Raw genomic sequence first — 24,985 nt, forward strand, 5'->3', positions numbered from 1 at the left:
GAAATTATTGCTCCATGCTCGCTCAATGTTGTGCTTACTCAGTTTACGTCAATTTGGCCACTTTTCGTGCTTCATAACTCCTACCTCACAAAAATAATGCAACATGTTTTTACAGATTATCGAAATCCCATTTCCGCGAAATTCGAAAAGGGCGGTTGCGGCTCAGTGGAGACTTCTAAATTTTTTTAAGGAAGGTGAAATTTTTTTTCGCGAGACTAAAAGTGGTTTTGTGGTCTTGGGGACGCGGACAACGAAATATATTTTTTTCGGCGAAATTACAGGGGGTCGATGGACATGCACCGACGTTCTTATCTGAACACACCCTACTACATTTACAAAAACACGTCTATCCACCTCGTAACACTTGGCTCAAAGCCATAAAATACAGCATAGAGGCACTCGCTGACTGCTTCGCGTGAAACCAATTCCCACAATGCGTGGGATCTGCCGAATTTTTTGTAGCGTTAGCTACAGTTGCCTAGCCGGAGCCGATTTCGTTTGGATCCTCATGAGCCGTGCTGCGCATGCGCGAGGATCAGTGATGTCACACATCTGGCTCACCGGAGCCGGCATCTCACGCGCTGTCCGCCACCGCCGCATGCTGCTCGCCACTGCTGGTCTGCGCGTTCGGGAGGAGTAGTGTCGTAGCCGTGGCAGACACACTCGCACCGACGCGCGCGCAGCTATTCGCCTTCGCTCTGCAGTCGCCGTCTGACACTGCGCTGGAGCCGCTTGATAGCGCCTCTGACTGGCGTTTGCAGGTGGGTAACGCCATGGAGGAGAGCACAAATGCTGTTCAACGGCGCAGAAGAGCCAAGAAGCTTATCTCATCGGATCCCGAAGTAGTTGCCTGGCAATTAGCGGTTCAGCATACGAAGAATGAACAGAAGAAGGCTAATAATCCTAGACAATCTGGAAAGCTAAGAATAATCAGCTGAACCTTTGCTAACGCTACGAATATCCTGGCATAGCCGAGCTAAGCCACTGCAAATTTTTTATTTTGGGGTGCTCATACTCCTCAAGGGCGTTTATTAAGTTCAGTATAACGTTTTAAATAAAGTTGCTGTGCATTGAAGCTTGCAGTTTGTTTATTTATTACAGTACCCTCAGCGCCATTAAGACATTACGGGGGGGGGGGGGGGGGGGGGGGTGTACAAATTAGATAAATAATAAGAAAGACATTATTACAGGTATGAATTGCAATAAAAAAGTACACTATTTCACAGTAAGAGTAGCAAGCGTTGGACACCAAAATCGACATACCTGGTGACAACAAAATGAGCTATGCTAGCAATAGCATGGTTCAAGCAAATTACTCAAATCACTAACGAACACCCGTGAATTGGCAAAAAGTACGCAGTCATTTTGCACATTAGGTATGTTTTGCTGAGAAGGTTGTATTAGTCGCGCTTAAGCCACAGGTGGTTCTAAAATAGGCTGTCTTCTAGACAGCATCGGTTCGGCCTCAGCACAAGACTCTCGAAACAAAAAAGTCTCTCTACCACTGCAGACAAGCACAAATCAGCGTGTGGCTGCATCGCAAAATGGCACTGCACCTCTGTAGGGTATCTCTGATGGTATGATGTGCTGAGCCAGATACAGGGCCACCAGGTGTTGGCAATGTTTGCGCCGGTGTGTTTTTGAATGCAAAAAGGAATTCTAGAAAAACTCCAGGAGGATTTCCGGGGCAGGTAGCTGTTTCAGTAGGCGATACATAACAGTACGAAAAAATTTCGGAGGGGAGGGCTATACCCCATCCCCATAAGCCCTCCCTCCCTTTCAGCTATACCCCTGACCACAGCAGATAATTGGCTTTTATGACCATGGTGTCAATGCTCTTTAACACCAGTGTCTCACATAACTATTGCCTTACTTTGCGCCTTTTGGTCTCATACCTTAAAATCTGAGTTATCGGTGGTTGCGATCCAGTAAAGGTGTCTTTATTCAAAGAAGTGACTCACACGAGATATTTTACAGTGAAAGCTGTTATCAGATCACAACGACATTGGGGTAGTTGTCAACTGCCTGTGTCCGTAACACTATCGTGTGAAATAAAAAATGAAATGCGAAAAAGATATCTAGGATCAGATGAAATTTGTACCTGGGCCCTCTGCATGGCGGCCGAGTGGTCTGCTACAGACGCACGCTGGTGCTTGAAACTCCTTTGCAAAAAGACCCTATACAGGCATTATGTCGGGCAAGAAATCGCGCTAACATGGGTAATATAACGTGGCAGAAGAATAAAATAACAACCAGGCATCACACTATGCTAATTGCACGAGTGTGTGGTTTAAAGCTTCCCAGCCACTACAAAGTGCTCAACCATAATTCTCCATCGTGATCAGCCACATGCAATATCAAAAAAGTGCACATAATGCCTTACAGATGCGTAGCGGGTGCCCCGCTCATCTGCAGAAAATCGAAGAATGGTATAGTGGGTGCTTCCCTACTTCACAAAAATTATCATTTGTGGCATGTGAATACCTTCCATGTGGAGTTGTATTAACGCGATAGTGTTAAAAAACTTGTTATGCAGATATTCTGGTGTCGGCATTGTTGGTTGTGAGCTGAAAATCAAATAAAATCCAAGTTGAATAAATAATAAAGATTCAAATTAAACAAATACTAAAATCCATGGTTCGAGTGAGAATTGAACCCATGCCGTCTGTGTGGCAAGCAGGTGTTCTACCACAGAGCCACGCCATTGATTGAAACGGCATTGGAAAAAAACACTATACGAGGTGTCTCCTTAACGCATTAATATTGCGTGCCAGAAACGTAGAATTGCGCCAGGCGTCAAAACATGTGAATTGCGCAACGAGTGGATGTTTTAAAGGCCCATCCATTAGAAAGCGCTCAGGCATATTTAATAATCCTCATCAGCAAAAGCATCAACAAAGTGAGCAGCTGCGTAGGTTTGCATGTTACCGCATAGTGGGCACTGTGCAACTGTACTTGCAGTAGGCATTCTAGGATAGTTTGAAACGGCCAATGTTACATGCACAGACGTTAGTTTGCTTGCAGCATGGTTGAGGCATGCACTGACAACCGAAGCCAGGCTGGCATTTGAGAAGGCGATGTGCAGGGGGCCCAATAACGCTATCGCGTTCTACTTTTTAATGCGAAGCTCAAGCGTCTTCCAAGTTTTTAGTTTCGCCAAAAGAGTTTCGAACAGGCTCTAGAAGGGCCCCTCTTCCAGTGTTCGCTGTGACTGTGTTGCGTGCACCGCACAGGCCTTGCGTTTTTTATCAAGAACTTCCCGTGAAAAAGTTTATGGGGGTGGGAGGTCAAGCTGCTTACCCTCCTTTCTTTAACTAGGGCCTCTTATCATTAAATACTGAGCTAGCTTATGAACTCTAGTGCATTGAGGTATGTGTGAGTAGACGAGAGTATAAGCGTGAGCCGACATAAGGGTTATAGCAATGCTGGAGCTAAGTAAATAGGACCATAGGTTGGCAAAAAATGTGGAGCTCACTCAGACTCACTAAAATACATTTTGTTATCAGGGCTACCTTAAAATTAGACTCACTAAAATTTTCCTCAACCGGACTCACTTGTACTGAAACTCACCACGATATATTACTCAGACTCATGGCTCCATCTGTGTCTGAGTTGACTCGTGAGTGAGTTTGCCGACCTATGGGCACATGTCACGGTGACAGTGGGGTTCATGATGGCTTCTTTCTATGCGATGGACATGCCGCCACTAAATGCCCTAACTCTGCACACCTATAACAGACTATTTGCATGATATCTTGTCCACTCTGGAGTGCTGGGACACCATACTGTGCAGAAATAGCTTTCTACCTCCTTTCATAGTGTTTCTTGTTCAATTTAGAAATGCACTGCCTTGGCTGCACTGTTGTAGCTGTTGGCGGAGCTGGTGGCTTGAAGTGGTACTGGTGACGTCCTGATTTGCGACATTGAAACCTGGCTAATGGTTTGAAGTCCCACATTGTCCTTCACTCGTTCTCCTAACCCTCCTCTTTTTATGTACCAAATCGCTTACACTCTCATTAAGACTCTTAGTTCTTGTAAACCTTCTCCTTTCAAGGTTGTTAGCACTCTCATTGAGAATGTAAATATTTTGATATATCTTGGCGTTACCATCGCTCAAAATCTTAACTGGCTTCTGCGTGTGTCTAACATCATCTCATCTAGTAACAAAACCCTAGGCATCCTCAGACATCATCTACGAAACTATTCTCCTCATGTTGAACTTATTTCCAGAAGTCTCTAACACGGCCAAAATTTGAATACGTGTCTGCACTCGAGAACACTAATCAGATTTATCTTATAACTGCAAAAGAGATGGTGCAGAATTGCACCATTACATCTACTCATCGCATTCATGCAACATAAGCATACCTAGGAGGAACGGGCCTGACCCCTTTTTCCTGTCACCATGGCATTGCTAGTCTGTCCCTATTTTACAAAATATATCATAGTTCCCTCAGACACCTTACATCTCACCACCAGTTAGTATATTACGTTGTACAGGACATACCTGAGTGTTGCTTGCCCCCAAACCCGTACTCTCACCATTTTGTCCTCTTCCCTCTGCACCATGTAGTCTGGAATAGCCTTCCCCTACATCATTGTCGCCTTCACCAACCCACATGCTTTCATTGATGCATTAAGAGCTCACTGCTGCTCTTCAATGGTCAACATGTCATCTTTTTGTACACCCACTGCTTGTGTAATACCCACACAGTGAGGCCTTTAAGGCAGCAGAATGAAAGTGAAAGTACCGTTGGCTTTACCCTTGCCCTGTCTTGGATACGTTGAGTACATTTGTCTGGAGGTTGTGCACGTGGTCAGGAAGTCGAGCACTGCTGACGTCCTATTAGCCACGATGGCTGCAGTGACATGTGGCTCTTGAAAACCTTGTATGGTTGGCGTCTGTAAGGACGACGAGGTAGCTTTCAGTCACAAACAGTTTCTGTAATCGTAGTCATTGGCTGTCGCTTGAGCTCTGTCTGTCTTATCTTTATTATATGATCCTGCCACTCAGTGAGAGCAAGCTCTGATGAATCTGTCATATATTTTTAGGTGGACTTCACGACACACTATCACAGCAGCAAGAACAATCCTTATCAAGTTATGATGACGAAGCGGAAGGACACGATGACGACGAATGTGACTCTACCAACAGAAGCATGTCAAGGTGTCTAAGCATAATGTCAGATGCTGACAACAATGGACCTTCTTTTGGTGATGGCTGTGACCCCCTGAAAATGTTGCAGTTGGGATCTCAATTTGACACTCTTTGCGACCTTGAAAACAACAATGTAAGTTTTTGTTTTTCTAAAGAACTATTTTTGCTAATGTTACTTTTTATTTATGCAGGAAGATGATGATCACCAGCAGCAAAATGACGCTCAAGAAGTAGCGGTGTGGACATTACTGCCACCACCATCGTGGGATCCAGTGGTAATAATGCCACCACCACAGTCAGCTGTACAGTGCCAGGCGCCGAGAAATGAGATTGCATACCAGCGTCATCAATCTCCACTTATACCATGGAAGCATATGTCCACGTCCACCACACATCATCATCAATCACCAGCAAGCCAGGTGCCATGCAAGGACATGCCACCACCACGGCCGTCACTATTAACAACACCACCGCTAGCAAAGCAGTTGTCACAAAAAATGCAGTGCCCCCTCATTGAGAAGGCATTGGAGCAACAGCCAGAGCCATTGCGGTACCCTGGCAAATTGATTAAAGAATCTATTGTGCAAAGTAACACAGTGGCGACGACGGCACCAGCATCATCGACAGCAGCAGCAGAACAGTCATCGAACGGTGAGCAAACAACCGATAAAAAGAAAAAGAAAATTGATGCAAGAATGAAGGCTAGGAATTGTAAAAGCCAAGAAAAGGAAGAAAATGAATCAAGAACAGGCGAATTGATTGAAGAACCCATGGTGGAAAGCAACAAAGTGGCGGTGACGGCACCTCCACCATCGACAGCAGCAGCAGAACAGTCATCGAACGGTGAGCAAACAACCGATAAAAAGAAAAAGAAAATTGATGCAAGAATGAAGGCTAGGAATTGTAAAAGCCGAGAAAAGGAGGAAAATGAATCAAGAACAGGCGAATTAGTTGAAGAAGCCATGGTGGAAAGCAACACAGTGGCGGTGACGGCACCTCCACCATCGACGGCAGCTGCAGAACAGTCATCGAACGGTGAGCAAACAACCGATGAAAAGGAAAGGAAAAAAGATGCAAGATTGAAGGCTAGGAAACGTAAAAGACAAAAGAAGGAAGAAATTGGATCAAGAACAGGCGAATTGATTGAAGAATCCATGGTGGAAAGCAACACAGTGGCGGTGACGGCACCACCATCATCGACAGCAGCAACAAAACAGTCCTCAAACGGTGAGCAAACAACCGATGAAAAGGAAAAGAAAAAAGATGCAAGAATGAAGGCTAGGAAACGTAAAAGACAAAAGAAGGAAGAAAATGAATCAAAAACGGGCGAATTAATTGAAGAATCCATGGTGGAAAGCAACACGGTGGTGACGGCACCTCCACCATCGACGGTAGCAGCAGAACAGTCGTCTAACGGTGAGCGAACAACCAATGCAAAGGAAGACATAAAAGATGCAAGAATGAAGGCTAGGAAACGTAAAAGACAAAAGAATGAAGAAAATAAATCAGGAAAACCAGATCAGCAACAAGACCTGGAAGAGAATCAATTTGATTTTTTTTCATTAACGGACGGTTGCTCTGAAGCTTTTAAGAAATTTGTGCGCAGAACATACAGTGCAGCTCACAGTCTAAATATTGAAAAGCTAGAATCGATGCAATTGGGTTTCAAAATAATTGATCCCAACTGCACTGACCATCGACTGAATATTGCTGTTGCTCGTCTCGTACCAAAAGCAATGGCACCGACGATCGCCATTGAATGTGTTCAACCCTCTCTTGAAGTGGTGTTGTCACACTACGCCATCGTGTGTTCCTTGCACCCGCTCGAAGACTTGCTTCAAAACCTTACTCCCACAGATTGCGAAGCTGTAACATTTGTTTATCTGCTAATAAGAAAAAAAGATATCGAGAGATCAGATGTATTTCATCACCTGAATTCATATTTTGCATCTCTTTTTGGCACTAATGTTGAGCTGCTTAAGTACAAGAAACAAAATATAAGAGATGAAGATATAATTACAAATCAGGAAGCGGCATGGAGTTGCATTTTCGACTACAATGCGAGTAGTCCTGTTACAGTCCATGAAAAAACAGGCGGAAGATTAAACTCTGTTAGGGTAACACATGAGGCAGTGCTCAACAGTCACAAGCATTACTATGTGTACCAAATGAACTCGAAAATTGAATGTGCATACGCAGTCTTGTGCACTATCCTCAACCCAATGTTTATCTCTCAGAAATGGTTGCAGCCCTTGCTAGAAATGGTGCCTCAAAGGTACCATGACTCTGTAATAAAGGTATATGGAATTGCATGCGGAAAGAGCTCATCAAGAAAGTGCTATCTCAAAACTCTCTATTCATGGCTTTTGCCGGCTCTGAGTGCAAGTTGGGATAGATTTGTACGGGACTGCCAAGGTAGGCGAGAGAAGGAAACTGTGGAGTGTGATGATATTCTCGACCGTGAGGTAAATGCGGTTCTCGCTGCAATGCCGCAGTCGAAGCGTGAGAGATTGTTTGCCTATCACATTGTCGCTGGCACAGTGTTGCCACAGACTGATCCCCTACACGAGAGGGAAACTGCCATCGCCAAAAATGCAATTTTGAAGAAGTACAAACACATCATCGAGAATTTGCGGCGGCAAATTTCATCTTGGCCCGAGGAGAAAAAGCAGATGTATGTCCAAATTGCAAGAGGAGATCTTCAGTGCAACATTGACAGTGTGTTACGCACACAATCATCTTGGCAGTTGCTCCCGTCATTGACAAACCTTGAGTATAGAGTATACGAAAAGCCAGGCAAGACTGAACATTTCTATGCACTCAATTTCCAAAAAGAGTTTGCAGACCAAGTTCATGTAGCACCGTATGCCGAACTTAGCCACAGGTATTTTACACCTAGCAGTCTCTTGGACAGGACCAACAGCCTAAAGGATGGACAGCTAGAAATGATACAGAAAGGCACTGCACAGTTTGTTTTTTCAATAATTCGATATTATATGACTCTTGGCCAAGTCAATAACAAGAATGAAAAAAAAGCTAAGGAGACAGACATGGAGAGCGGCAGACAAATCAGCCACTTCGTGATGAAAGACAAGAAAAGCACTGCCATGCCTCGTGAGCCAGAGAGCGACAACAGAAAATGCATAGTAGTGTTTTGGTGTGAGGATTTGGCTTTGATGGAAAGGTGGGCGACTTGTATCAATATGGTTTTACGGTTGCATCTTGGTAACTCACTTCATAAGTTGCGACCTTCCAGGAGAATCAAGACATATTTTCTCCAAACTGGAGAGCCTTTAACCTATCGGTTGATCACTGGTCATATGTCTTTGCATATTCTTTTCTGTGTATGTACAAAGCAACCGGAGATGGAGTTCAGGAAGAAGAAACAGTTGAGTTCATCAGTATTCATCATCTATCTAAACAAACAGAAAGAAGACTGCTACAGCAGTGAGGACAATGGTAGGACCACAACCTACATTTGCCCACGAGCTGTTGTCAATGCCATTAGGTCAAAATGCAATGATTTTCCTCTAGACTTCATTTTGCGAGCCTATGGTAGTACAACAAAGAACAATGCACAAAACGCCATGAATGTAAGTGATTTTTTCAACACTCATTTGTCTGAAGCAGAGCGAAACAAATTGGCTGCTGAGGAAGCCGTATGCATGACTGTGTCAAGCGACATCATGAATGCAGCTGCCGATTCAACACCGGTAAACGAAACAGTACCTAACATCAAACAGCATCCTGCAAATGCAACTCTTTTGGGAAGGACTTCGAAGGTGGTGCAAATGAAGTGTGTGAACAAGATAAAATGACACTTCCTGCACAGCCAAAGAAACGTCAGAATCAACGACGACAAAAAGAAGGTGACGACACTGGCGATGTGGAAGAATCAACAGAACTTGTCACCAAACGACGAAGGAAGAGCAGCATATAGTGAATGACTATGTTGCGTGTGCATTCCTGTCTTTCCTTCAGATTTCTCTGCTTTCTTTATATAATTATTACATATGTAGGAGTATTTTGTCTGAGCTATTGTATGTACGAATAAAGGAGCACTAATGTGTGTTAGTGCACCTTCATTCGAACACTCGAAGAAAGAATTTGTTTTTTTAAACATGATGCAGAGGGTGACTTGCAGGGGGATGGCATTCAAGAATGATTTCTTAATCGTATAGCCACATTTTTCGCTATATGTTTTCGTATGTAACATTATATCTAAACTTTACACACACACACACACACACACACACACACACACACACACACACACATATATATATATATATATATATATATATATATATATATATTATCATTGCTGTCTTAAATGCTCTAAACATGCACAAGTGTGCCTGGGTGCACAGCTGCTTGTTTTCTACATGTGCATGTACTGCTTTGAAATACAAAGGCAATGTTGAAAGTTAGCACTGTGTCTCCATTTCCCCTTTCTTTCCTGGTCCTTTTTGTGTGCATTAAAAAGTTAATGTGGATTACCAACATGCCCAGGCTTATGCCTTTTCAGGTAACATTCTCAAACGTACTCATTATCCTTGGCGGTGCGGTTAGGTAGAGCCACATAATGCAACAGCTGCGCATACACGTGAGTGGCACAGCAACCAGCAGCACGCTGTTAGCTGTTCGTGGGTATGAGCATTCTCACTGTAGGGCAAAGAGGGCACTTGCCTCCCCAAAAAGCAGGGGTGCGACCCCCCCCCCTAACTTCTAGGGGCAGTTACTGTCAGCCACACACTGAGGTGAAGTCTTTTACAGGATATTTAAACTGTATCGCCTTCTGCAGTGAAGATCTTGCCACTATGCGATATGCCTTCTCGCCTTGGGTGCCAGCATCACGGAGGGGATTACCGTTCCAACCAAACGGAGTGAATTCTGGTTTGAGCTAGTTGGTACTGGTTCATAATTGAGGATACTTTTGGTGCAAATCGAACGAGGACACATAACACAAAAGTGTTCTTTTGTGTTGTGTGTCCTCGTTAGATTTGCGCCAAAAGTATCCTCAATTATAAACGGAGCGAACTTTCCCGCGAAGCATCAGCGTCGCCATTGTGCTGCACACATGCGCAACGAAAAACGGGCTACTGCCATCCCGTAATTGCAGCAGTAAGAAGCGCCATAGTTAATTACGCAGCAAAATGTAAACTAAGACAGTCCCTTTTTTTATACAGAAAAATCATTTATTTAGTTGAAGAATAGCATATTTTGCAGGTTTGATGTTAATTTGACGCAGTTGTCCCGAAAAAAAAAAACTGAATGATGCTCCTAAATGTCCAACAGCAAGAAATGGACATAAGTGTTGCGTCATAGCAGCGGCCTTCCTCACTATAAAGTTCTGGCTCCTCCTGTCATGTGTATACATGGCTTGCACCTACGTCACTTGACGTCACTGCTCGGAGCAACGTTACTAGGTTAGGTTGTTGGCTTGGAGCGATTGGTGAACTGCGGTTAGACCTTGCACAGCGCTGCCTCGCCGCACCGCCGAGTTTCTCCACTATGGTTATATGCGCAGTTGTAGGCTGCTATAATCGTAGTTACAGCTTCGGAAGAAGCAGCCCACTAGTATGAGGTTCTTTCGAATACCAAAGGTTAATGAAGGCAATTAGAAAGTGACCGTGACAATATGGCTCCGTCAGCTCGGTCGTACTGAACACTCATATGACTAGTACGTATATGGCTTGTCTGTGCGGCTGTTCACCAATATGGCCGCCGCAGTAGGACCGCGGCAATGGTGACACGTGCAAGCCATGCGTACCATGGCGATCTGCGTTAATGAGTCCCCTAGCAAAAATTCTGATAGAGGTCTGTATCAGTCTGATAGTTTCCTATCAGTTGTACCAGTCTTGTATAAGACTGATACAAAGTCCTATCAGTTCTGATAGACATCCGTATCAGTCTGATACAGTTTCTTGTCAGTGTTACCAGTCTTTGTATCAGACTGATACAGGGTCTTACCAGTGCTAACAGTTTTTCAATCAGTCTGATTGGCCATTTCTATGGTGTATATTAGTCTATAGGTTTTTAGTCTTTTGTTGGTTTATGGGATCTTCATAAAATGCAGTAGTGTCATTTTAACAGTTACTCTTTTTTTTAAACACACTGGTCACATATATATGATTGGTCATTTCTGCATGCATATTGGTGTATCAGTGTTTTCTATTGAACATTTGGCGACCATCGTATGACATATTACCATCATTCAATGAGTGCCACTGGTAGCTTTTGAATGCGTAGAATAATGATGTATAATGCTTCATGGTGGTGTTAAGCATAATGAACACACTGAGCTTTGCAAAGCAGGTTTCAGGCTAGATGAACATCTCTTATTCTATGTACAAATGGGGTTGCAGGTGCCAGATAGCAACACAGTTTATTCTGACATTCAGGTATCTTAGGAATTTTAAGACACTAGGTATACGAAACTTATCACAGAGCAGTACAAACACAACTTAAAACAACAATACAAACAAAACTTCTCATCACACAGCAGTACAAACACAACTTAAAACAACAATGCAAACAAAACTTCTCATCACACAGCAATACCAACATAACTTTTAAATTTTTAGCTTATAGGGCCAGTAAACATCCCAGGACACTAAACTTCATATTTAGAGTACAATTGTGTCCTAGTGTGAAATGAGCATGGTAATGCAATAATTTTTTGAAATGGTGCGGAGTTGAAAACCTCGGTGTCTGGGTGCTGCGGTTTCTTGCTTTCACGACCCAAGCTAGCCCTAGCTGCCTCCCCCACATAGTGCTTTGCCTTTAATGATGAGGCACTACATCTGTGCCATAATCCATACTGGATGAAATCCTTTAAAGGGGGGATGAACCGCTTTTCCAAGTAATAATTGAATGACCTCAGGGTCGAAGTTTATTGCCTCGCAAATCCACTGCCACAAAAATTTCAAAGCGAGCGGAATTACAAGGGTTTGTTGTGCACTTTAAGCGCTTTCTCTTTTCTCTCGGCCATCCCGACAAGGTGCGTTGGAAGCTATAGGGAGGAATGGCACTGAGGAAATACATTATGTCAGCACACATCATGACCTAGAGCATGTTTGATGAAGCACGACTGCTTTTTCCTGTTGCAGTTCCCATGCACGAGTGTGACTATGTAATGTTAGCATATTATGGACAGCAGTGCCAGCATGTGGCAGCACCCTGTGGCAAGCAGCACATCTGATCGAAATGCCGCTCTTGATTTATGTTGGCTATAGGCCAATATCTATCTGTTGCCATCTGTTGTTTTACACCATACAGCAGGCATCCGAAAGTCCGAAGAAAGTGAGCACAGGCATCTATATATATGAAAAGAGGGCACCTGAGAAATTCGCAACATCGCATTCTGCTTTTCAAACTCTCCTTGCCGTGCACAGCTGCAAGATGTGGGTGAGATGTTTATAGCAGCGTCTATTATCCACAGGATGTCTTTTCACCAAGGGCTGGTACAGACCTGTTTAATACTTGCATGTAATCTTGCCAAGATTTATGAACATCAAAAAGCATGTACTAATAAAGGCCAAAGCATTTGATCGCAAAAAAAACACAAGATACTGTCTACCATAGTAAAAGTTCAATTGTGAAGAGAACAGCGATAGAAATGGTCAAGAAAAGTCAACTTTTGATTGCCCTACCACGTTAAACTCAAATTAGACTGACTACATTTGTCACTGACACCCAGTAATCAGTCTCTTTCAAACAAGTTTGGTACATCAGCAACATAGCAAACTCGTCCAACTTTCATGTGCACGCACACTCTGTCCACATCCTCCGGTAGAAGAACAACTTTTTTTCGCTATCACCATGTGCATAACTGAGACTTCGTGGGTCGCTCATACTTGCATCGTCGCGAGCCGAATCTGCAGTTTGGTCGGAATCGCTTGAGAGCGGACTCTCCTCGAAGTCGTACGTGTCGTCGGGATCAGGATTTCCATCGCTGTCACCGTGTGCATCACTGAGACTTCGAGTGTCGAACGCCGCTACTCCAGAACCACCGTTACCAGCTAAAGACTGAGGAATGTTCTTGCTAGAGCGTGGCTGGCTGGCAGATTGCGCCTCCGCCGCTTTTTGATATAGGCTCGTTGACCGAGGTACTACATAATGCGATCCAGGCTCCAAATAGCGCTTCCTTCTTTTTAATCGAGGCTGTGGTTGAGCTGAATCAATCTTTCGTCGAATTGAACGCGAACTTCAAATAGCGCGCTTCATGGAGTCCACGCAAAGTGAGGCCGCGATGAACAATCTAAGCGGGTCCAAGATGCATAGACCGAGGCTTCACATTCACACCCTGCTTGCCGTGCCTTGAAGATGGTGCGCGGCGCGGAAACGATGATAAACTATGATGTAACATCGGAGATAACGTGCAACGAAGTAGGGCTCCTCAGGTCACACTCGATTGCCATTATGGCCATCACGATGGCCATGATGATGATGATGATGCGACCAACGGACCAACGCGAGCGACACCAGGCTAGCCACCCTAACCAGGCGACACTATGTTCATTGTTGTTTATTTTTTATTTACGGTGAGTTAAAAAAAATACCGTGTAAACTTGTAAAAACATGAAGCAAATTTTCTTAGTTTTTTAAAAACGAAATTGCATTTTGTTGAGACCCACAAATGGTAGCGCCATCGTCATGAACAGCGCGTTGGTACGTATACGTTTTTGTTGTGTGTGTTGCTGAGTGGTAGCGCGCGTCCATGTGCATTTCTTCGGCGGCATGTTCGCGTACGTTCGTTTCCGCGACGACAACGAAAAGCGAATCGTCCCAGTGGCTGCATGTAAACACCTCAAGCCGAACGATACGAGCGATTTTAATCCTCGCAAATGGTACAAAGTCTTCTGGAAAGATGAAACACACTGCGACCACTACCACGTGCGCTCAAGTGATTAGGCTTTACGGTAAGTGCATGACCGCCTCTTTGTTTTCCAAATACAAAAACAAAGATGAGGAAGCAGTCATTCTGAAATTATCCACTCGTCATGTTTTTTTAGCTACCGAGGACGATGCAAGGAAGGCTACCGAAAAACGAACTTCCATTCCGCAAAGACCTGGCAGCGACTCCTCCTATAGCTGCAGTTCAAATGAAGTGGATGGATCGTTTGAAGAAGTAAGTGCAGTCAGTTGCAATCGCTCACATTGCAGCTGATGTGCTACTTTGCGGCCTAATTATTACCGACAGCCAATTTTGATCTGCACGTGGTGCCGTATCACACATGGTGCAGCGATGCTTTAATCAATGCCTCCTACGAGGCATTGCTCTGATATACCCCCCATTGGAGATATATCAGAACATCGCTGCTCCACTACCGCACGGACGTCGGTGCGGTCGTATTTGCTATTGCAGGTGGGGGTAAAGTTGCAATATGCCGAAGAGCTATTTATTTTATTCTTATATCTTTGTATGAGCGCAGCCTATAGTCATTTTTTCTGTACAAGTCACTGGTTCAGAATTATTTTTGCTAGCGCGGATGGGAGAGCTGACACAGACAAGCGCTTGTCCGAGTCAGCTCTCTCTCTTCGTGCATTCGTGTTTATTCCCGCGCTGTTGAAATTTCCTTCAAGACGCAAATACGCCCTGTTTTTAGTTGCGAACAAGCTATAAGCTGTGAAATTATAATGTTGGGTTAATTGTCTATTCACTTGCAGGAAACGCAGCGTCAAGCTGCTGTTAAACAGAAAATGAAGGATGTGAGCAGCCATTTTAAGAAGCAGCAGCGAGACCTCCTGTTTGGTGATGCTGAGGGAGGAAAAAAGACCGAGAAAGAACTTCTCAAAGAAGAAGTGAATATGCTGAAGGCCGAAAATTCAAAACTCTTGGACCGAATAAGAATGCTCGAAAAGGCCCTATGCAGCAAAATTTTCAAAACAGGTTTGATTATTATTTCCTTATAAACTATTGTCATGCACTGCTGCTAGTGTTGTATACATCAGTAAGTTGCACTTTTCTTATAGCGTACAATTTTGCTGAAAGCAGAATGCAATATAAGCTGATATATCATACGTAGAAGTGATGCGGGCATGTTTTTCTAATCACTTGTAAGTATGCTTCTCCATGCTGTCACAGCATGGTGCTCATATTAAAGAACACCAGATGGTCAAAATTTCTTGAGCCCTCCACTGCGGCGTCCCCCGTATCACATCATGGTTTTGAAATGTGACACCCAACCTATTATTGTACTTTCATAGCATATATCTCAACTGCATGCTCTATTTTATGTTATTTGGCCTTGCACACCCTGGTCTCTCTTCAGTCTGAGACCTAGGAAGCTACTGTGACAATTAAGGGTGCGATTAACTTTCTTTTGCTGCATACGTTTCTGCATACACTCTTTTATTGCAGAAAAAAAACCTCGTTCTGTGCGAGGGCTGCAGCCGCAAGCCAGAACAACAAGTTGCGCCTTTGCCATCGCCATGTGCTGCCACGGTGCAGCTGCCACGCACCACCACCATGCAGCCGCCGCGCACCGCTACCGTGCAGCCACTGCGTACCACCACAGCGATCCCGGGCAGCCCTGAAGTGGCCCACACAAGTGCGAGGGAGGCCGATTACGTGCCCACTGACGGAGAGGTATTGTAAAACTCTAGTGTGCTTTGTCTTAAAGGTATAATGCTTTGCTGTAATGAGAAAATGTGCATTGACATATTGTTGTGTGCACATCATCTTTAACTTGTTTTATAGGTGCATCTGGGCAAAGGGATCACCATTCCTGAGGGCCTGTACAGCCGCCTCATGAGCACAAAAAGCGAAACCCGCTTTGTTCGTGAGGCGGCCATTGCCATTTATTCAACGGCAGGCTTGGTTGGGTGGAGTGTAATTGGAACAGCCTCTAACCGGACAAAGGGAGAGGCAAAACCTCCCTTGGATAAAGAAAAATACGCTGTGCTTTCTGGTAGGGAAAATTTCCCAGTCTGACTGGAGTTTATGAAAGTAGTTGGCTGCATTTTTGTGCATAATAGTAAGATCAGCCGAGATTCCACTGCCAACTTGTGTTATAACTACTTACTAAGGCTTCAAGCCTCGTATTTTTGTCTACTGGAGCTGGACACTTATGCAAGTATCAACAAACTAATTAAAAAAAAACAGACTGATAGCACTCGTATTTATTTCCTTGTCATATTAACTCCTCTGTTTCGAGTGCATATAATTGTCACCTAAGAAGTGCCCATAATTTGCTTTGTTTTTGATCATGCAGATTTCTTCAACCATTTCTTGAAAAGCAATTTTCCAATTGGAGAGGTCGAGCAAAAGAAGAAGATACTAAATAAGGCGCTCGCAAACAAAATTAACGATTTGATGAAATCAAAAGATTCAGAAGTCAATGGAACATCAAATAAAAGATTTTGTTTGATTTCTGTGTTCATCTGTGTCCTGCTTGCTCTAATGCAGTGGCCCACCTGCCAGTCGGCTAAGCACCGATTCACTTGTGGGCTTATATGCAGTAGAATGGTACTAGACTGGTACACCCATAGACTGGTGCACCTATAGACTGATACACCTATACACTGGTACACCTATAGACCGATCCACCTATACACTGATACACTTATAGACTGATACAACTATAGACTGATACACCTGTCAATAAACTGATAGCCTATCAGTTTTTCTATCAGAATTTTTGCTAGGGTCCTGTGGCTTTATAATTGCTGGCATGCACAGGGCTCCACATGAAAGTGGGCCATCTCTTATCAGAGTGCCTCCACCCTCCCTCCTATGCGCACACAAATACGGCCCCTTTGAAATGATTACGTTACTAACGTATCGTTTTGGGCAACGTGGTTTTGGGCGTGTTGGTATGTCATAATAGGGTGTACTAGAACGGGAGTGCTCGGAACGGCCGCAGCACCAATGTATGTTCTAGCCACCATGTACAGAAAGTGAAGCCTAAAATCCCTAGATTTTTCCCTGTTCTTTCTTAAAGGAGCACTGACATCAAATTTACGCATGATCAGTGATTCCACTCCTGCGCCAACTGCGCCAAAGTGCGCCAAATTGTATTTACTGCGCCATCCTGATAATATCGACGAAAATTGCGCCAAACTGCGCCAAAGTCTCGGATTTCAGGGCATCTATCACCGGCAATCGCACCGCCGGCGCATCCAAACATGTGCAGCTTGATCTTGGGGCTGCCAAAGTCGCAACCATGGACCAAGAGTTATTCCGTTGAGTAAATAGCGCTCGCGCGTGCGTCCCGAGTAAGCCATGATGCCATGCACTGTGCCGACGCAGCTTCTGTTCCGCAAGTCGGCTCGACAGCAAAACGCGCTCTTCGCAGAGGCGTGTGACGTCTAAGCCTATCGGTAGCGAGAAAGTGCGACGGCGATTCATCGGCGGACGTCGTCTCTTCCAGAAACGCTGCTGATAGCTCGTTTCAAGCGTCGCACGGCACGTAATGAAAGCAACGCTCAGTAATAACTACACGCGTGCCGCTAAAAGATCTGTCACTTCTGTTTCTGGACATCGCGGAATGAAATCTGGGATCGCTAGCAAATGGAACAATATGGAATTTTCCTTGCTGCGCGTTTATGGAAGAGCACGCGAACGGTGGGAACGCATTGACAGTTTTCCTCAGATATACTTTATCCATGGATCTTCATCCAGAAGAGCTTTTCCGTAATTCCTTCCACCAGCGCATCCGAGTTTGTAATCACTCTGCCGTAAATACTCCCTAAAAGGCCCTGCCATTTCGAGCTCACGAGCTAGGGTGCAAATTCGAATTTTTGTTTGCTTTTTTAGATATGTCATCTCATTAATAAAAGCATATCTCCTGGTTGGAGCAGCTGCAAATGCGCAGCTGTCAGTAGCGGACCCGTCACTCACGGCCCACAGTGAAGTGGCTGCACCATGTTACACGTCCGCCCCTCGCTTTCGAGGGTCAGCTTACGGTTAAAAAAACTCAGTTTCGCTTAAGGGCGAAACAATGAATGCGATACCAGCAAATTGTATTGTTAAACGAAGTAAGGCTAGCAGCTAACTCTTTTGGATCCGATCTCGCGTAACTCAACAAAACGCTGGTTTAAGGAAATATGGCCGCTCCAGAAACCGAAGCGTTTTCGTGCTCCGAGTTCTCTAAACACGAAGTAAGCGTTGAGAGCACAGCAAGGTTGCGAGCAGTCTCCTGATGCCTCGAGATAGCGCGCGCGCAAGCGACTGCGCCCTTCGAACGATGCGGTTCCCCTCCGCTCCCCTGGCGTCCCTTCATGCTCCCTACGAAAGACGGGCGGGGCGTTTCCTTTCTGTTTGATGAGCAATCGACGGCAGGCCCGCACGCGGGAACATGTTATCTCATGCGCTCTCCGTGCGACGGAGAGAGACGGCCCGGCCGACTAGCTTAATCTCCGCTTCAGCCGCGCTCGTCGCCAGCGGTCGCGAGCTTTTACCCGCGGCCAGAATGCGCGTGGTGATGTTATTAATTTGGACTTTATACGGAAAATTACGGCAACGGCGACGGCAAAAATCCGCCGAGTGTCCATATAATTGCTATCACAATAATTTTTTTTTTTTTAATATTGAGGAGCTGTGAAGTGGATGATAAACGAAGCTGTTTCGCGCATGGCACAGAGGTGACATGGTGGAGGACAGTTTGGTATGTAAGGCCTGGTTGTTAACGGCCAGGCTGTTAACGTTCAATACGCAATATTATTGCGAAAGCCTTAGATGCTTTATCAAACACGAAAATTGACCGTTGGCGGCGTTCGATTTATGCAGAAAATAATTATCATGTGATGTCATCATCACGTCATAGATAATCGAAACTTGTGACGTCAACATGGCGTCATATATCGTGATGTCACGTGATGTCATCACATGACATCGTCGCTTTACACTGCTTCCGTGATCGGTGCGCCGATCATGGAGGTAGCGCGAAACCAGGTGAGGTGCAGAAAGCTTGCAGAGAGGGAGGGGGGAGGATTACCCGTCGATCGAGAAAAAGAACCTGGCTTTCGCTTTGAAGTTTTCTTAGGGGAATGCATTAGGGACAGTATGGCTCTTTAGCATTGAGGCACTGCTGTACATCACGGTGTTTGTCTACCACGTCTGCTGATAACCCCATAGATGTAATTATAGTGTTATTTCATAAATTGCAATTTTATTGATCTGTTATTCTGTTTATTTGCTAGTGTCGAAAATAATCGCCAAAGAGGTTAATGCAGAACACTCAACTGCATGAGCCCTTATTTTTTCATTAGCGAGTGAAGTATGGAGTTCTCCTGGGACGATTTTTTCCATGAGATTTGCAATGAATCGAAATATTTCTAGCCTTCATGAGAGCCCCATAATAATATTCAGGTGCTTGAATGTTAATGCAATATGCTTCTGTAGTGCACTCCAGGATGTAAAACTTGCTGCTCCAGAGTGCTCCCAGATGCAAAATTATCTGCTCCAAAGTGCTCCAAGATGAAAAGTCTTGCTGCTCCAAAGTGCTCCAAAACGAAATTTTGCTGCTCCAAAAATTGCTCCAAATCAGAAGTACTCAGTAGCATCACTGCGCATGTCAAGATTTTTGCATCCACGAGTAGTTATCTACCCCCTAGTAGCGATTCACGACCGAAAATGCAACTGAGGGACGAATAACTGTCTGTTTTATTGGTTTATATCACCGGTATCTAGCACGATTCAAAACGGCCGGCAAGCCCGCCATTTCTTAACGCTGGCAGCGCTCCCTCGCGGTCAATTCCAGACCGCGCCCAGTTTACCACTTGTCCACAGAAAGGAGTGACGTGAGGATCAGCTGCTCAGCTAACATTTCGTTTGCTAGGCGCGCGCGTTCAGTCATGCCTTGTCACCAGCATCGCTGTCGTCGCCGTCAAAAGTGTCGACTAGTGTTGAAGACGGCATTCTGGAACTTAGAATCACCGCGATACGCGACGTCGCGAATCATTTTCGCTTCGACGCTTTGCAAAACAGCGATTCAAAAATGGACGCTGTTCCAAGCAGCAACGAGGAGGTGCCCAGGGACGCACGCTTGGGCCATACTCGCTGGTGTGTCTCAATTAGATATATTAGAGAATTTTAGCGTGCACAACATTCCGGTATACGCAAAGGGGTCTATGGAATATCGGCATAGCGAATGCACAGCAGCGGACAAATAGAATACGATAGGTTTCTACAATAGCAATTCTGCGCCGCCAGATGGCCCCACCTATCCGGCCTCTCACGGTTACGGCTGCAGTAACCCGGTATTACGCTAGCGCAAGGAAGTCCACGGACGAACTCACATTCACTAATAATGCTACATACGTGTTACTTGTTAGCGATGATATTTATCTATAAGCTGCTCCACTTCGATAACTTGTCGTGTTGTCGTGTACCGTACGTGTAAGGAAACGCCACGCACTTTCCGCTTTTTCCGCGCCTCGACGAGCAGGTCCGTACTACGCAGCGGTTCCCCAACATGCTGGCACGTAGTCGCTCCGATTGATCGCACTCGCGCTGAGTATCACACGACAAATCAGTCGATACGACACGATGAATCGCAGGCACGGATCGGGACAGCGAGGAGAGCTACTGGCTGGGAGTGAGAGCCGGTGAGAGCGTCGCCTGGCCGCCTGGCATCGGTGGCAGTCGGCGGCACAATAAATACACTGAGGTCGTCGACGTCATTGTTACTAGCGTATCGTCACTCAGGATGGCATGGTCAGAATGTATAGTATCACACTTGTTACGTAGCACTAGCGTCGATGTCGCAGCGTGATCAATCTTCCGTTGAGCTTTCGTACGCTGTTTGCCCTCAAAATAAAATTACTTCCACGCGACGGACGCCATTCAAATTTGGCCAAGGAGACCTATGCGTACCGAGCAATCGAATGAATGGCACATCTCGACTTTGAAATTTGATGTCAGTGCTCTTTTGAGTACCGATAGGGTACCGACAACCATTGAAGCGCCGCTGACGAATCTCATTGGCTAACGCTCGTTTTCGGTAGCCATGTTCTTCCTAACGCTTTTCCAGCAAGTTTCCAGCACCCGGTTAAAGTGAGCTTTAACCCGGTGAAACGCGTCCCCCGTTCACTGATGACAGGGGGTTGACGGGAGGAGAAAGGCGCGTCGCGTTAGCATATTGTCCGCTGAAAGATGCGTGGCTAACGTACTCAGACGCACATGGCTTTGTAAATCTTCCAAGTTAGGAAGAAAATGGCGCCAGACGCCAGTTGTGCGTGAGAGGGGGCCGGAAAAGGAGGCAGTTGTCGGTACTTCAGTAAAAAGGAAAAATCTACGACTTCAGTGAAGCCCAAACATGGTCATTCCGCTTGTGGCGCTGCGATCGGTGGTCTGCCAAAGCGGTGCAGGGTTAGAATGTCCGCGGCTTCCCACTCAAAAGTTAGTTATGTTGGGTTTAGTGGCGCAAAAGCAACTAAGGCTATGCTGCGCCAGCCACATGGTGAAACCCACTCAAAAGGCCCGGATTCAAATCGCAACTGTAGATGGTGGGTTTCCTTTGTTCATTCTTTATCAAATGCCTTGCAGCGCCCGAAGGCGTTATAGGCTTCCAAGCAACGCTTAGCGGCGCTGCTGCTGCTCTTGACAGGCAGCGCCATCTCTGGCAGAAAAAGAGAAACTGGGGTGTAAGCAGCGCGCGTTTTCCCTTCTCTCCACCGCGTTGCTGCTCGCTTCTGTGCACCAGAGCTCTCGCGGTGCACTTGCGGCGCCTCACAATGTACCGCTTGCAGTGTGGCTTCAAAAAGATTTTCAAGCTTTACTGGCACTTCCGAAAAGCGAACTTGATAAAATGAGAAAGGCTCGTCAATCACGTTAACGGTGAAGGGCAGACGATCGACGACAATGACGCCCAACTCAAAACGAAATGCATTTCCCAAGTCGCGATTACACCGTGTAGGACGTATACCTCGAGGTAAGTCTCATTCTGTCATGTTAAAGATGAATAATGGTCCACATGCACTCCGAAATGCCGTACACGCTATCGACGTTCTGCGGTGTGGACTACGAATCATATGATTGTTGTTTTGATATGGCATGCTCACAGTAGCAGCCGTGTACTTTTGTGAACAAACGTTTGCGGCGTGCGAAAAAAAAGATTATACGGCCATGGCACTGCTTCCTGAGAAGGTTAGAGTGAAGTCCTCCGTGCCGCTGGAGAATCACCCGCCGATTAAGACGTGAGGCAGCTAGCTGAGCTTTAACCACTGTGAAACAAGATGAACTGCTTGCCTCGTTTTTTCGGCTCTCGCGTCATGCTTGCAGTCTCTTTTTATGATATCGACTTGACAGGCGTATAAAACCTGCTGCGTGAACGCGGCTAGAAAATCGCACAGTCAGAAGGTGGTTACTTCAAGGTTGCAATTGCAAAGCATGTATTAAGTGCCAGTTATATTTAGTGGCTTAAATATATATATCACCCTAATAAAGTGACAAAAACAAAGCAAACCTGCAGAACGATGTCAAAGCTTGCTAAAAATGCACAGACGTCCGTTCCGGCGTGATAAAGCAGCCTTCCCGACGCGTGAAATGCAGGCGCCGAACTTCTGACAATGTGCCGAGTTCAGTTGAATTTAACCAACCGCGCAACGCTAACGGCATAACGCGAATGTGAACGTTCAACAACGACGGGTAGGTCTCACGAGCACGGGGAATCAAAACAAAGTTGCTTCACTTACAACCATAACTGGACTCTAACAGTGCGAGAAGACAGTGAGTAATCATTATAGTAGTCGCTGCGTGCATGCGCCGCGTTACTTACCGATTCAGGTAGTCGGAACGAACGAAAGCGATGAACTCAGCCAAAATAGAAGGCAAGACAGCGCTGTCAGCTATCCACGCTTGCCGCCTTTTTTTTTCTCGTGCGACACGCCCGGGAACCGATACAGTTTAACACGTGAATCGTGTGCCTTTGTGTTGTCTGCACTGTTGTGGCTGGCCACTGTCGCTTCTGCCTTCGCGGAAATGCGCAGCTTCGCACAGCAAGCCTCTCGGTTCAACGTACCCAGCTGACGGCCCCCCGGTTAGCGAAGAACGCGTGCGCACGTGCGCTACCGCTGAGTCGGCCGCGCCTAAGGTTCAGAGCTTTCCGACAGAGCCGCAGCGCGGCGCTGTCGTCGCGCCGCAAAGTTGAGCTTGGGTCAATAAATGAAGTACATTTTCGTTCGCACACATAATATTAAATAACTGAAATACATCTTCGTTCACACATAATATTAAATAACTGAAATACATCTTCGTTCACACATAATACAACTTTGTTAACACATAAATACACCTTCGTTCAGGTCACAGCACGGGTTTACAGCAATGAATAAAATACATCGTTCCCACTATGTACTTGCTTTTCAGTTAGCCTCTTCCTGTTTATTGTTCTAGGAAAAAATCAGTTGGCATACATACTCGTTTTAGCATGGGCATTCCAGGATTTTGCAACAATGTTCAAAACGTTTTGACGTGTAATGGGGTTTGTGTAGGTAAATTTCTCTGTTAATTCCAGTTTTATTATAGTAAATCAAATAAAGAAATTTAATCTCTGTTTATGGCGGCGGTCAGAAAGACACTCCCATCCTAGCTCAGCCTTCATTGCAGTGCAGCTCTCCCTCCTTCCGTACTGTCCCAAGACGAACCTGGCAGCACGATTTTGTATTCTTTTCAAGAGCAGCATTCTAGGTTACTTCGGCGGGGTCCCACACGACAACTGTATTCTAGGATAGGTCTGATACAAGTAGTGTATCCCAGTTGAAAAAAAAAACAACAATTGGAACCATTTGGAAATATCAATGGGTCCAAATGGTAATAGTGATTTCTAATTGGGCCAAACAGTATCCTAACAGGACCATTTGGAATTTCCAATTGGTTCAAGAGGATAAGCTCACTTCCAATTGGGCCGAATGGGATCTCTAACTGGACCATTTGGAACAAATGAAACTACCAAATAGTTCAAATGGTAGCTCACTTGAGCCATTTGGAAGCTCACTTCCAATTGGGCCAAATGGAATTCTCGATAGGGCCATTTGGATCAATTGGAATCGCCAAATGGAAACACTCGTTTTCAGTGTGGCCAGGCGGTTCCATTGGAAATTTACGTCCACAATTCGATCAAGGAATTTGAGTTATCAAGTGCTTCGACTTCGTTTACTTGCGAAGTGTTGAAATAAGCGCTTATTTATATATAGACTTGTTATGCCAAGCACCAATTGGTTGCATTAATTTAAATGGTGTGAAGAAAAGATGCACATTTTACAGCCGTGATATAAAGTACCCCGCGTGAACGTATTGCAAAAAATATTTCTTCCTTTATTCGACGTTTCCCGTAGATCTGCGCCGCAAGACCGAGACGAAATCTACTAGACGTTTGGTCATACTGAGCCGTTGCGCAACTATCTAATGTTTAAAGCATAGCGGTTAATTCCCTACGAGAAGAGGAATATTTTTTATCAACATTCGTCCTATCTGCCAGGATCGGAGCGCAGTGAACTTTGCGCCGCCACAGCGAACTCCGCATTGCTGGCATTTTTGTTGACAGCAGAAGGACAGCAGCAATAGCCGCATCTCAGTAGCAGTAGTCTCGTATCTTTTCTTCACGTTTGCCGATACATATGTTGAATAATAATGTACTTTATAATATGGGTGTTACATTAAAATTAAGCTGCATTTTCTTATTTATACGTAAGAGCGTTACAGGCGGTGGTCAAACATTATTATGACCCCGTAGTTTTGGTAGTTTCGCACATAGGGCTAGTCGTGGTGCTCGCTTGTCATGTGTGCGTGCGGCATGTTTCATAGTGAAGCGTGTTTGCTAGAGGAACCTTGGTGACATTAAGATGAGACATTTATTTTTGGTCGCTTTTATCTGTGGA

General features: G+C 45.1%; 2 protein-coding genes across 4 annotated transcripts in view; both read left to right on the plus strand.

The window, feature by feature from the left end:
• Nucleotides 1–5,392, plus strand: part of LOC125759095 (uncharacterized) — a 32,582-nt gene extending 27,190 nt beyond the window's left edge. The window contains exon 5 of the mRNA XM_049417363.1: nucleotides 5,350–5,392. Within this exon, the coding sequence (XP_049273320.1) occupies nucleotides 5,350–5,392 (43 nt within the window). The remainder of the gene's footprint in view (nucleotides 1–5,349) is intronic.
• An 8,452-nt stretch (nucleotides 5,393–13,844) lies between these two features.
• Nucleotides 13,845–16,523, plus strand: LOC119399387 (uncharacterized). 3 transcript variants are annotated; one of them, XR_005184832.2, is made up of 5 exons: nucleotides 13,845–14,082; nucleotides 14,176–14,291; nucleotides 14,831–15,053; nucleotides 15,525–16,074; nucleotides 16,378–16,523. XR_005184832.2 is itself a non-coding variant. In XM_037666200.2 (4 exons), the coding sequence occupies exons 1-4, from the start codon at nucleotides 13,881–13,883 to the stop codon at nucleotides 15,698–15,700; spliced, it is 717 nt and encodes a 238-aa protein (XP_037522128.1). In that variant the 5' UTR covers nucleotides 13,845–13,880; the 3' UTR covers nucleotides 15,701–16,523. The 3 variants fall into 3 exon arrangements, 1 of the variants encoding a protein (XP_037522128.1); XR_005184833.2 differs by having other exon boundaries at nucleotides 15,525–15,752; nucleotides 15,864–16,523; XM_037666200.2 differs by having other exon boundaries at nucleotides 15,525–16,523.
• Nucleotides 16,524–24,985: the final 8,462 nt, after the last annotated feature.

Source organism: Rhipicephalus sanguineus, chromosome 7, assembly GCF_013339695.2.
Source record: "Rhipicephalus sanguineus isolate Rsan-2018 chromosome 7, BIME_Rsan_1.4, whole genome shotgun sequence".
NCBI lineage: Eukaryota > Metazoa > Arthropoda > Arachnida > Ixodida > Ixodidae > Rhipicephalus > Rhipicephalus sanguineus.